Source organism: Indicator indicator, chromosome 10, assembly GCF_027791375.1.
Source record: "Indicator indicator isolate 239-I01 chromosome 10, UM_Iind_1.1, whole genome shotgun sequence".
Taxonomy (NCBI): domain Eukaryota; kingdom Metazoa; phylum Chordata; class Aves; order Piciformes; family Indicatoridae; genus Indicator; species Indicator indicator.
Window position 1 is genome coordinate 26,950,575 of NC_072019.1, and position 13,225 is coordinate 26,963,799.

Consider the following 13,225-nt stretch of genomic DNA (forward strand, 5'->3'; position numbering starts at 1 on the left):
GGGTGAGGAGGTGGCAGTGTGGTGGCCTTTAGCCAGCTGTGAAACTGCATCCTAAGGCATCTCAGAGCAAGGTGGCAAAAGTTCCTGCACCTTGAATGAGGAGCTACTTCATCTGCTGTGGCAGAATTGAACTCACCTTGCTGCAAACAGGCACCCAGGCCCCAGCAGCAGATAGTCCCTTCCATGTGTCACACTGGGATATTATCCCAGATTTGTCAGCATCAAGCTTGCCTTGTCTCTTCCATTTAGTCTGTCTGTGTCTAGGAAGTGGATAATGTCTTGGAATATGTGCATGCTTGTATACATGAGGAGAAGGTGAATTCAAACCTCATTTTCCTTCTCTAACACACAGCCAGATGCTTATCTGGGTTTGTTCCTCCTCTTGAAACTCTATTAATGTCTGACAAGAAATACAAGATTCATATGGCAGAAAGCAAGCCCTAAGGGGGGTGGGATCTCATTTAGCAGGAAGAGAGGAAGAAATTCCTTTAATCTTGTCCTTGTTTCCACTCTGCTTATGAACTTTTTACTAAACAGTTGCTGACTTGAAATCCTAAACCTCATCTAAACATCCCAGGAATGTGATCATTCTCCTGAATGGAAAGTTGTTATCACTCTTATTAGCTTCACCTAGCTTTGGCAGTGTCCTTCAACTCCACTATGGAATCTGCCTGATTGTAGTTAACATCTGTGATACAGTGAATCAATATTTTGTGTTGGCAGGAGGGAACTGGAACTCTTCTGCCCACAAAGCTCACCTTCCTGCTACCAGTGAGAAGGAAACACATTTGGGCTCTGGTTGTGAGTACCATGTCACAGGCTGATCAAGCCACAGCTGGATAGAAGAATGGTTGTGGGGATGGCTCCCAACCTGGGATGAAACGTGCTGGGAGCAGTGAAAACAGGATTACAATGCTGCTGTCAGCACTTATGCCAGGTAGCAACTATACCTGACTCCTTTTCAGGAAGGGTGACTTGTTTTTTAAAATAGAGGCTAAATTAAGATAAATCAGTGTATTAAATATTGATTTCATTAAAAGCAGAGAGGACTGAAAATGTGTCCTCAAGTGCCAACTGGACTTCTATTTTTCCTGTCTGACAGGAAAATTTGGAGATATCCAGTAAATGTGGACTGTTGTGAGAGGAAAATTAGAACCTGGGAAGATTGCTGGGATTGTTCAGCCTAGAGAAGGCTCTGGGGGACCTTTTGTGGCCTTTCAGTACTTAAAGGGGCTGATAAGAAAGACAGGAAAGGCCTTTGTAGTAGGGCCTATTCTGACAGGACAAGGGGTGATGGGTTTAAATGAAGAGATTCAGACTAGACACAAGAGTAATTTTTTTCACTGAGAGTGCAGAGACCCTGTCCCATGTTGTCCAGAGAAGTGGTAGAAGCCCCATCCCTGGAACGACTCCAAGTCAGGTTTGTCTGGGGCTCTGGGCAACCTGCTCTAGCTGCAGATGTCCCTGCTGACTGCCATGGGGGTGGACTTGATGACTTTTAAATGTCCCTTCCAGGTTAAACCACTCAATGCTTCTATGAAGAGACCTGGAAAGATCAGGAATGGAGATCGCAAGTAACAAAACTAGATTCTGTCTGGAAAAAGAGGTTTCCATTCCAAGAGCCACAGATCACGTTTACTGTATGAGTGGCAGATGCTTGGAAAGCAAAATGGAGAGAGCAAGGGATGGTAACCCCAACTGGTGCCCTCATAAATCCACCTGCTCTGAAAAGGAAGGCATGAGGTGTGCCATGAAGGAAACGTGCCTCAGCTCCTCTCATCTGGAGGGCCCCAGGTTCGCAGGGCACGGGGCCCTTGGCAGCCACCGGGAAAATGGCGCTGGGTGGGGGGAGGCAAGCAGAGGCGAGCACCCCCCTGCGGCGCGCAGCCGCAGGGCTAGGCGGGAGGAGGTGTAGACAGCAGCGCGGCGTAGGGCAGTAGGGGGCGCTGCGCGGCCGAGCTGTGGTGGTGGGGCCGGTGTGCGAGGCGGGGGGGGCTCGGCCGAGGCCGGGCCGGGCTGAGAGCGGAGCTCGCGCAAAGTGACAAGTGAGGGGCTGAGGGCGGCGGTAGGCGGCAGCCGCCTTGTGCTCTTGCTTCCCCGCCCGTCAGGACAGCTCAGCCCCGAGGGCGCGGCGTGGGACGGTTCGGGAAGAGACGCGGCCCCGTCGGCGGTACGCGGGGCCGGCCCGGGACGCCGGCGCTGCGCGGTGGATGTGGGAGTAAGAGCGGCGCCGGTTCAGGAATGCAGCAGCCGGGTGGCGGGGACGGGAGCCTCTTGCTGCTCCCACTGCTCTTGCTGCTGCGGACGGGCAGCCGGGCGGAGCTGGGGGACGCCACGCAAGGTAAGGGGTGTGCGTGGTCGCGTCCCGGGTTTTGTCCGCGGGATACTCGGGGCGCGGGGGCAGTGTATGTGCGCCTGTGAGGGCGGCCAGCACCGTTGATGCCGCCTCGCGTGGGGTCCGGCGCGGCCGGGGCCCTGCCCTGGCTGTGGGGGCGAGCGAAGCCGGCTGCGGGACTGTGCGGCTCCTCGAACCTCTGGGGAGCCCAGCGGCTCCAGCACTCGCGCCCTGCAGCTTCCCGTTAACGAACTCCGAGTTTTATACTCGAGCTGTGTTTAATTGCTTCGTAAAAAGCCCTTCCAAGTGTTGGGCCGAGTTATTAGCCAAGTGTAACCATTCCCAGGCGATCCCGCTCCGCGTACGTGATGGATGGTTCCCGAGGAGCTGTTATCAATGATGACTTGTCCTGTAGCTCCAGCTTTCAGGGAAGTTTTGTCTTCTCATCGCTCTTATAGTCTTTCAAGAAGTTTTTCTTTTAACTTTTTTCTTTTATTTTTAATTATATTGTTTTAAAAAGAATAACCTTAAAGAAATCCTCTTTGATTTGATTTTAACGAGTAATATTTATTTTGCGACCCTTCTGTTTTATTAGCGTTTTGATTTCAGCCTTTCGCAGATGATTTAGGTTTAAAGAGTAGTGTAGCACATGCATAAAGGGACCTCGATGGAATGAGGCAAGAAGGACTGATTTCTGAGGCCAAGACAGTAAAAAAAAGTGAGCAGTGTTTTTGGATACTTGCATGAGAATTTCAGTAAGAGGTTGATAGTTGCAAACTGTGGCTCCTTCAAGGTATTTTATGGTGGGTACTTAAATCAGAAGCCACTTCTGCAAAGTCCTGCTTGATAATATGTCCATATTTTGTATTTAAAGAAGGGGGGAAAGTGAACGCTGACGAGATAAAGCTGGTAAGTTTAAATACTTAGCAGTTCAGACCTGCAGGAAAAGCTGCATCTGTAAAACCTCTAAGCCAAATTGCAGATACTGGTGGATAACTGCCTTTGAAAAGTCCCAGCCAACAGATACAACACTCTTGTCGTGTGCCTGTGCCTGAATTTCTCTCTGGGTTTCAGCATGTCCCTAATGATGCCATTACCTGGCTCTGTGTGTTCTGTAATGGGTCTGTTTGAATGACTTTCCAGATAATCACAGCGTGACTGTTGTACACAGGAGTCTCCTGGTGCACAGTCAGTGTCTGCGTGATGTTCTGGCTTAGGGTAGGATTTCTCCATGACATCTTAATGGGAAAATATTCAAGTGTTGTTTTCTAGTGTCCCCAGGGAGTGCTGGATGTGCTCAACAAATAACTGTGTTCTTAAAAGTGGACTGGGGGGGAAAGACCATATTTTATCCTGTTTTTCAGATAATTTTAAAATTTTAGGGTTTTAATAGGAAGCTTTCTGGGTTTTGAAAGAGCCTGTGAGGGGAAAAAAAGCCCCAAACCATGAACATAAAGGAACTGATCATGTTGAGTCCAAAACAGGCCATTTTTTATTATTGTGAATTCTCCTGAGAAGTATCTTTCATGATGAATTATCCTGGGAAGCATCTTTCATTATGAAATCACCTTTATTACCACTATCACCACTATTAATGCAGTCATTATGCACAGTGAAATGTTTCCTGTATTTTAAGTAATATCTTTGGCAAAACTTTACAATGTTGACTCAGGGGCAGATCAGATGATTGATTTTTGTATAGATAGAAGCTATCACATATGTTATAACCACTTTAACATCTTGTTAAAGATCTAGGTTTTGGAGAAGAGTAAGGTATCCTGGACATCTAACAGTAATTAAAACAAACAACTCTTATAATGAAATGTTTTAGAGATTTCTTTGTGTTACCTGTCATGGCTGGGTGAACAGATTTTGGTCCATGAGAAACCCAGCCAGCTGTAGAGAACCCTTCAATCCCTACCCTTTTACCCTCACATTTTTCAAAAAGATAGAATATGGACCATTAAATAGGTAAAATACCTTTTTTTCCAGGTATGTCAAATAAGGACTACAAGGAGAGTCCCATCTCTGGTAGTAGCCTGACTTCTACTACCAGGAATAATGGGCTGGGAGTCCAAGATCTGACAGTGTAACACAATGAAAATATTGAAGAGTAGTTTGGACTCCCTGAGGTCCAGAGGCATCAGAGCATATTGTGCTGTGCTTGGTCCAAACATCTGTGAAGACATGACTCCCACTCCAGAGACTTCCCAGTTTGATACTCAGATCCAGTAAACATATACAGATGTGCACAAACGGCCTTGTGTGAGTAGGCTGATGCAGCTCGGTAGAACATGTCAGAGATGTGTCTGCTTGGAGGCCAGGAACCTGCACAGCTATTGTCACATCTCTTTTGGGGGGGATTATTACCAGGTCATCCATTTAGCTGAGATGTTGTCAAGTGACCAAAACTGTTTTGCCTTCCAAAAGCTCTTTTTTGCCTTTTCCCCTTCACTTTTTCCCCTGTCTCCTGCTGCTTCCTTTTTGTCAATGACCTTTCCTTGTAGAGAGCAAAACAAAACAAAAAGCTCCTTTTTCTTTGTACTTTCATGCTGTCTTTAATGCGTGCTCTTCCCGAGAGTGCCCATGGGCTGGCCCAAATGCTCTGAATAAAATCACATAATTAATATCATTATAGGTAACAGGAGCTCTCCAACTTGGATGTTGTGTATTCTTTGCAGTATCTGACCATGGATATTACCACTTCATCTTGATTATTGTTCCCTATCACATCACTTTGTGAGGAGTCACAATGGAAGAAGCATTTTAAAAGCACATAATAAACACACAGATCTCTAGATTATGGTTTAGATTAGAGGGGGTACCATTGATTTCTTTGAAAGTTGCCTCTTGTGAGATAAAGTTCCACAGCTCTGGATTAGTCCCTTTAATACCCCAGTGGTTAATTGTTTCATCTATAGGTCAACAGGCAGCAGTTTCAGGCAGTATCCACTTATGAGTTCACAAACAAACAAAATGCTTTTGTTGCCATAAGCCTGTAAGAGGATGAGAGTAGATGTCGCTATTTGGCTTACCAAATAGTAGTCTTGCATTTCTTGAACACATGTTGCTTGAAGTAGCAGCAAATTATCTTCAGGACAGTCTTTGTTACTATAATGAACATCTACTGAAACTGCTGAGTTGATTATCTACACACAGGATCTTTAAGTTAAAACATTGCAAACGAGATCTGGGCAGGGGAGTGTTTTAAAGCTTGTGTATGGATTTTAAATACAAATACCTAAATGTAGGGGCAAAAAAAATCCTTCCCTGAGGTGTGACACAGGATACCACTCTTTGGAAACACATGTAGAAATGCAGCAGCCTTTTGAGACTCAGAGCACCACAGAGCTGAAAATTCTTTTTAAAAGTCTCTAACTAAAGGCAGCTGCTTTCCACATAGTGATTGTCTTGCAAGCAAGAAATACCTAGAAAGTTAACTAATGCAAAAGTGTAAACCTTTTTTTTTCCCCCCCAAGCTTTGCAAAAAACTTCAGTCATCCTGAGTTGCAGATTTTCTGTTTGCACACCTGGGTTTGTGTTAGAGATTTTATATCTTAAACAGTTTTTAGTAAGCTGGTGGAGTGAGCTGTGGTTATTTTTTGGCTGCAAAATCATGTCTTATCTCCTGTTTCGGTGTGAGGGTCTCACCTTGCTGTAGGTACCCAGTTAATAGGTGCTGGTACTTTCCTGGTGAAGTTTCTCCCTGAACCCAAAGAAATGAGGCAGCCCGTGTGAGGCAAAGCTGGAAAGTCTCACACCCAGCCCTTCGTAGGCAGAGGTGTGACAGTGATTGATAGCACAGCTTGCATTGTGACAGTGACTCCTACGGACTGAAACACTGAATATCAAATGAAGTTATTTTATTGATAAGATGCTATCTCTGATCCTGGTTTCTGCTTTTAAAAATCAGCAAACTCTTTCCTTACAACATTCTCTTGCACTTGAAAGCAGAGGGAAGGTTTATGTGAAATTTGAGTCTGGTTGTATGGTAGGAAACAGTTTCTAGTGCAGCACTGGGAAGGCTGTGGAACCAACTCCCTAAATCACAGCTTAAAGAAATTTTGGGTTGATTTGAGGCTGAGGCAGCAGTTAAGTGACTTTGTAAGGCTTCTTCCATCCTAGTTTCTGTTTCATTCTATTCATAAAGATACTGAAAGTCAATGAATCTGCTCATTGATAAATGAAACAACAGTTGAAATGAGTAAATTAGAGCAGTTGTCTGTGAGTCTTTGGAAATACTAACAAAATCTTGGTGCTAGCTGAAGGATGCCTCAGTAGGTTTGGTGACTTCAGTTTTACATACTTTATGGTGAATGAAAACCCTCTGAAATTCCTGATATTTTACATTTGGTGTAAAATTTAATTTGGTGAGGTGCTGCAGAAGTTGTTACAAATTTTTCTGTCTACCAGCAGAATTACCTCCCACCCGCCCTGCCCTGGAGTGTGGTTTGTGAGAGGCTTGGTAGTGTTTAATGTCTTTTAATTAGACTGAATGACAGAATGCACAGAAGGGCTGTGAAGTTTGCTAAGGTAGAATGATTTCAGTTTAAATAGATACCACAAGTGTGTTCCGTAGTAGTAAAGTTCTAGATAACACCATTAGTTAGTAACAAAATTATTTTAGGTCTTTTTGGGACTATAGTGTAAAAGACAAGAACCTGTGTTTATTTGGAACTAATGCAATGTGGTATTGAAAGCGGTGCTCTGCCAAAGTCCCACAGCTTGGGAAAAAGATGTAGCTTTAGAAAGGAACCCATTGGTGAGGGAAAGCAATAATGCAGGCTTCTCAGCATACTTCCCTGCCAGCATCCTGTAGGGAGGAAGATTGCTTTCCAGGATCTCCTCCTGAAGTGGAGACATCAGAGTGCCACTGTTTGCAAGCAAAGCTGCAGAGCAGGGTATGAAAGGAAATGGCTAGTGACGTGTGAAAAGAATCCCATGGTGCAGATTGCTGGGCTGGACACAGATCTGGAAGATGATTAGTTAGATATGATTCTTGAAAAAATAGTGCAGAATGGTCTCCAGCAGGAACAGAAAGCCACATCACTCCTGGTGAGGAGGAGCTGACCAGAGTAAATTAATTGTGGGGCCAGTAGTGTGCTGTGTACAATGCTAGGCTTTTTCTAATGTATTTCAACAAGTCGTTAGCTGGAGTTCATGCTGGAGGCATGAAATAGGCTCTGAAGCAGAAGAAAGCCTAGGTCAAGTCTGCTTTGTTACTTCCACAGAGTTCCACAGAGTATTGTACTTGATATCCTCTTTTAACAAAATCCCTTCAGTCAGCTGCACAGAGGCTCCGCTTGTGTTTGATCAGTGAGGTGCTACAGAGCCACCTTCACAGCAGATTGAAGAACAACAAAAAATGGCCTCTTGCAGGAAGTATCCTGTATCCCTGATACCGGTGAGCTCTGGCCAGCATGTCCCTGTCCACTGGATCAGGACAATTACCTGCTGGTTCTGTAGTGCTGGTCCAGGCATGGCTTCACCCACCTGGGCCTTTCTGTTGTGGTGTTGGAGGCAGGGAGCCTGGACACGTTCATGGTGCTTTGGGAACGTTGAAGGGAAAGGAGGTCTGCACTTTAAAATAAAAGCAGTCACCATCTGTGGAGGGAAGACACACACCTCCAAAAGAGTTGGAGCAGAAGTGCTGGTGACCTTGTGCAGACCTTGCATGGTTTTTGTAACTGCTGCTCTGCCCTGCTCTGGGTTGTGTTGTACAAAGACATGCTTTCACTCAGTAACAGATATTTGGGGTTACATTAAGACTTAGCCATCCCAATATGTGGTGGCAAAGTTTCATAACTAGATGAGTTCTTGAGAAAACAGTTAGTGGAGACCCTAGTGGAAGCCTGCATTTTATTAAAAGTTTTGTTTTTTTTTTTTCAAACTGGCCAGGTCATATGTTGAAACTGATACTTCATGATGGCTTCCTGTGACCTTATGCTCCTTTCCTCCAAGGGGTTTCAGTTGTGTGTACTCCTGTCCTGTTCCCAGATGCTCCATTCTGTCTGCAGCAGAGGTCTGAACATCTGCTCCAGGCAGATCTGGGAAAGAGATGGGAGTGGAGAAGCTCTGTGTTGGAGCACAGCAGCAGGCCATGGGAAATAGGAAGATCAGAGATAAGCAAGGAAAAATGTTCAGCAACTTCATAACCTCACCACAGATTCCCTCCAGAGACTGGAAGTATAAGAGGCTGTGCTTTTCTTACCCTTAGAACTTGAGATTATCTTTGGAAGGATGTGCACTTCCAGATTCACAGCATGAGCCTTCCTCTTAAGAGACAGCTACTCTGTCCTCCTCTGAAGGAGGTGGCACAGGCCCTCCTGAAGATGCTAAGCCATGCTTTAAAGGATTGATGGGGCAAAGGTAATGTGCTGCCCAAGAATGACCACACTGTGGCTGGTCAATACAGAACATCACCTCTAAACATTCAGAGAAACTGGGTGCTGTAGTGCTGAGAGTCCATGCTGAAGAAGGAGGAATTATATGACCTGTGTGGCCTTATTTTCAAAACTCACAGGGACCTTTTGCTCTTACCGCATTTACTTGGAAGTGTTGAGCACTTCTCAAAGTCTCATCAGAAAAGACGTAGGGCACAGATCAGTCCAAAGGCTTCAGAAACCTGGTCAGAAGAAATGAAACTTGCTTGAGATGAAGCAGTGAGTAAGAAATTTTAGTAGAGCCCTTTAAAAATTATGCCTATTACTTCATACCTTCTTGTGGTGTTAATACCCCTTTGAAAAGAACCTGGTTTTGTACTTCAGTCTCCAACCACATGTAGGTAAAAGGCAGGAATGACATTTGTAGGGAAAAGTGCTATCTTTCATTAGCCTAGCTGGCAAGCTTTTGAGTGCGGAACATGGCCTTAGATCTGTGAGCAAGAGTGGACCTTAATAAGGCCTAATACCATTGTTTGGAAGATAATGGCAACACTTCCAGTAGTACATAGATTAATTTGTTCTATTTTGTTTTAATCCAAGCATTTCTTTTAACACTAGTGGTCTAGAAGATTTATGATGATAATTTGCAATGCTGAAGTATTTTCAATTAAAGTGACTTTTCTACTGTCTTCTGGAGAGCTTTTGTCTGATTTTGAACAGAATGTGAATATCTGATGATAGGAATCTTCTTCTTGAAGGCTTTGGTTTAAAAACAGGGATGTAAAGGTGGTAACACATGTATAAAGACACTTAGGTAACCAAAAAAATACCAGAGTGGTAGAATAAATGGCAGAGTGTGGTGACAAGGCTGGGCGGATGGACGTTCTGGAAAGTTCGAAGCACATAAAACGGGGCCATTGAAGTCTTGATGTCCTCCTAGAAGAGTCTGTTGGTTGTGGTGAGCATTTCTCTTTTATTCTTTCTTTGATTTGGTACCAGCTTTTGTTACACAACATTATGCACTGGGTATGCTTGGATAATATAAACCAGCTTGTCAGAGACATTTGGTTGCAAATATGAACATGTTATGGAACTGCTAATTGTTGAAATCCTTGAGATAGTAAGACATCTGGAAGAAACCAGAAGGGCTTAGGCCAGACTCTGTGTACCATCTGAGGTTGGGTGGGTGTGTTCATGATCTTCTCTCACTACAAACTGAAAGGGGTTTGAATGATTTCAGGTAATTCTTGTATTTGATAAAGCTTTTAAAGAAAATGTTTAAGAAAAAAAAAACAAACCTGTGCTGCTTACTGCTCTGAGCTACAAAGTGAGTGGCAAGCCACCTTCTTGCCTTGATTGGAGGAAAAAAATGCAGTGTCATAATGCTGGTGGTGTTATTTGTAGCACCAGCCTGTCTCACCACATCAGCATCCAGCCATTTGAACATCTGTGGAATATGTCACTTGGAGAGGTGGGAGCTTATTTTCTTTCTGTTGAATTCAGTTGCAATAATTCTGTCCTGGGAGGTAGGTGTGATTGTGGACACGGCAGAGCAGTCTCTAGGAGAAGCCACAAGCTTGGCCAAGTAAGAAAACAAAACCGCCCACTTTCTAGAACTAGCATTAGATCTGGTTTTGATCAAATGAGGTCCTCTTTGCAAAACTTGTGTTTCCTCACCTTTCTTTTCACAGAGAGGTGTCATCTTTATTGTACAGTGACACTTGCATAGAGTTAAATATAGATATATATAGATATATCTGAGTCTGTTCTGTATTTACAACAGCTTGTGCCTCTCCTGGCTTTTCCTGTAAGAGGTCAATTATCATGGTTGAACATCTCTTCTCCAAAATTAACTTGGCTTCAAATAAAAGGGGAGTATCTTGGTAATTGCTTTGTTTACTCTGAAGTATTTGATGTGCTCTGTAAGTAACAAGCGTTCTGTGTGTTTAGGGTTTCATTTTATTTTATATGTTAATTATTCATTCCATATGTATGGATTTTTTTTCTTTTTAAAAGGCATTATCTCTCTGTGAATGTAGTGAAAATCTGTAGCATGATGGAGACAGCTCTCTTTCTCCAGACCAAGCTCAGCATAGAGAGCACCACATTGCTGAGCTCTGCTGTCAGATGTGTTTCAATCAGAATGACAAGAGGTCATTTAATGCCCAGTTGATTGTTGGGGAAATGGATTTATGTCATTAAGTGCTTTCAAAAGTTCACAGAATAGAAGTAGATGGATCCTTGCTTATGCTATTCTAGTATCGAATATTTTCTCTACTGAGTCCTAGTCACTGATTGCATTGGGCTGGAAGGGACCCTCCAAGGTCATCTTTTCTGTCCCCCTGTAGTCAGCAGGGACACCTCCAACTAGATCAGGCTGCCCACAGCCACATCAAGTCTGATCTTGAATGTCTTTAGGAACAGGCTTCAACCACATCCCTGGGCAACCTATTCCAGTATTTCACCACTCCTATTGTGAATACTTCCTCCTCATGTCCAACCTAAATGTCCTCTGCTTCAGTTTCAGACCATTGCCCCTCATCCCATCACTACAAGCCAAATTCTCCCAGCCTGTCTTCATAGGAGAGGTGCTTTGGCCCTATGATCATTTTTTTGGCCATCCTCTGGACCCATTCCAGCAGGTCCATGGCTCTTTTGTGTTGGGAGCTCCAGAGCTGGACACAGTACTCCAGATGAGGTCTTACCAGAGCAGAGTGGCAGAATCACTTCTGTTGACCTATATTTAAAGCTCCTCTCCAAATGAAACAATGATTCTCAGTTTTGATTTGTGTGCTCTTTGCTTTTTAATGAAGAGCTGAGTAGCCATGGAGGGCTGTAAGATCCCACAGCTGAGAGGGTAGTGGCAAGAGGAAATGGCCTGAAATGGTGCCAGGGGAGGTTTAGGTTGGATATTAGGAACAACTTCTTTCCTGCAAGAGTGGTCAGGCATTGGAGCATGATGCCAAGGGAGGTGGTGGAGTCACCATCCCTGGAAGAAACTTGTGTACTTTGGAACGTGGTTTAATGGTGCTTGGTGGTCTTTGCTTGATGGGTGCACTTAGAGATCTTAGAGGTATCTTCCAACCAAAGCAGTTCTATGATTCTAGAATTCTAAGAGGGAAGCTGGTCAGTAGCAATGAAAATATGGTAGCTTAGAAGTAACTATCAGCCGATGATTAAATCTGAAATTCGAAGTGGGTTCTTCCCTTGCTCAGGCCCTGTCTGGGCACTTGATGTGTTTTGCTGCTACTGGAGAGGAGAATTGCTTTTGCTCTGTTAGCAATATGTCAGAAGTCCTCCAGGAAGCTCCAGCTGGCTCAAAGCTGGCCCCCTTCTAGCTGGTAGATGCTCATGATGAGGTTTTGGAGCATGGTCTTTTTGCTCAGTATTGTAGCAAGCAGCTGTGATTAACTGGGGAATCCCAGGCTGCTGGCATCTCTGAGGTGAGAACGCTTCATGGCCCTGAGAGGACATTCTTGAACTGAGGGCCCCTTAACTTTTCAATTTACTTTCCTTGGCAGCCAGTCAGAGCCCAAGCTGGGCAACCTTTGTAAGTGAGATGCAATAAGCCTCATTTATTTTAGCTATTGGTCTGTCACTGTGGTTTTAATTTACTGTAATTTAATAACTGACACAATGCTGGAATAAATAAATTGGCTGTGAACATTCCTCATAGACTTTGGAAGTACAGCTCAGGGCAAGATTTAGCTTTTAATTATTGCTGTCCAGGAGATTTATTGTTAAAGTTGTGTCCTTTAAAATAAGTAAATCTGAAGTTGAGTAAGAGATGAATAATTGAAACCTGGTGTGGAATAACAGAATGTGTTCTAGTGCATGCAGCAGTGGAACACAGCCCCTTCCCCAGCAGAGTGAGAGGGGGACCATCGTATCTCTAGCCACTGCTTCTCTGAAGTTATAGGTCATTCTGCTGCTGAGATGTAAGCTGGATGTTGTTGTTATCTCTCATTTTATGTTTCCTGTGTGGGATATGTTGTAAAGCACATGTTCTTCATGGCATTAGGAACAGCACTGAGACTGCAGCTTGAATATAGTGTTCCGTTTTGGGACCCTCACTAGAGGAGAGACATTGAGGTGCTGGAGCTGGTCCAGAGAAGGGCAAAAAAGCTGGAGAAGGGTCTGGAGAACAGGTCTGGTGAAAAGCAGCTGAGGGAATTGGGGTTGTTTAGCCTGGAGAAAAGGAGGCTAAGGGGAGACCTTCTGGCTCTCAACAATTCCCTCCGAGGATGGAGCCAGGTGGGGACTGGTCTCTTCTCCCAAGTAGCAATTGATAGGAAATGGCCTCAAGCTGCACCAAGGGATGGTTAGATTGGACATGGGTAACAATTTTTTCCCCAAAAGGGTTGTAAAGCCCTGGAACAGGCTGCCCAGGGAAGTGGTAGATTCCTGTCCCTGGAGAGATATAAAAGATGGGTAGATGTGGTGCTGAGGGACATGATTTAGTGGTGACCTGGAAGTGCTGGGTTAACAGTTAGATTTGATCTTAAAT

General features: G+C 44.3%; 1 protein-coding gene across 1 annotated transcript in view; it reads left to right on the forward strand.

Annotated features, from left to right (window-relative positions):
• Window positions 1-2,241: 2,241 nt before the first annotated feature.
• Window positions 2,242-13,225, forward strand: part of ROR1 (receptor tyrosine kinase like orphan receptor 1) — a 216,289-nt gene continuing 205,305 nt past the window's right edge. The window contains exon 1 of the mRNA XM_054384153.1: window positions 2,242-2,341. Within this exon, the coding sequence (XP_054240128.1) occupies window positions 2,242-2,341 (100 nt within the window). The remainder of the gene's footprint in view (window positions 2,342-13,225) is intronic.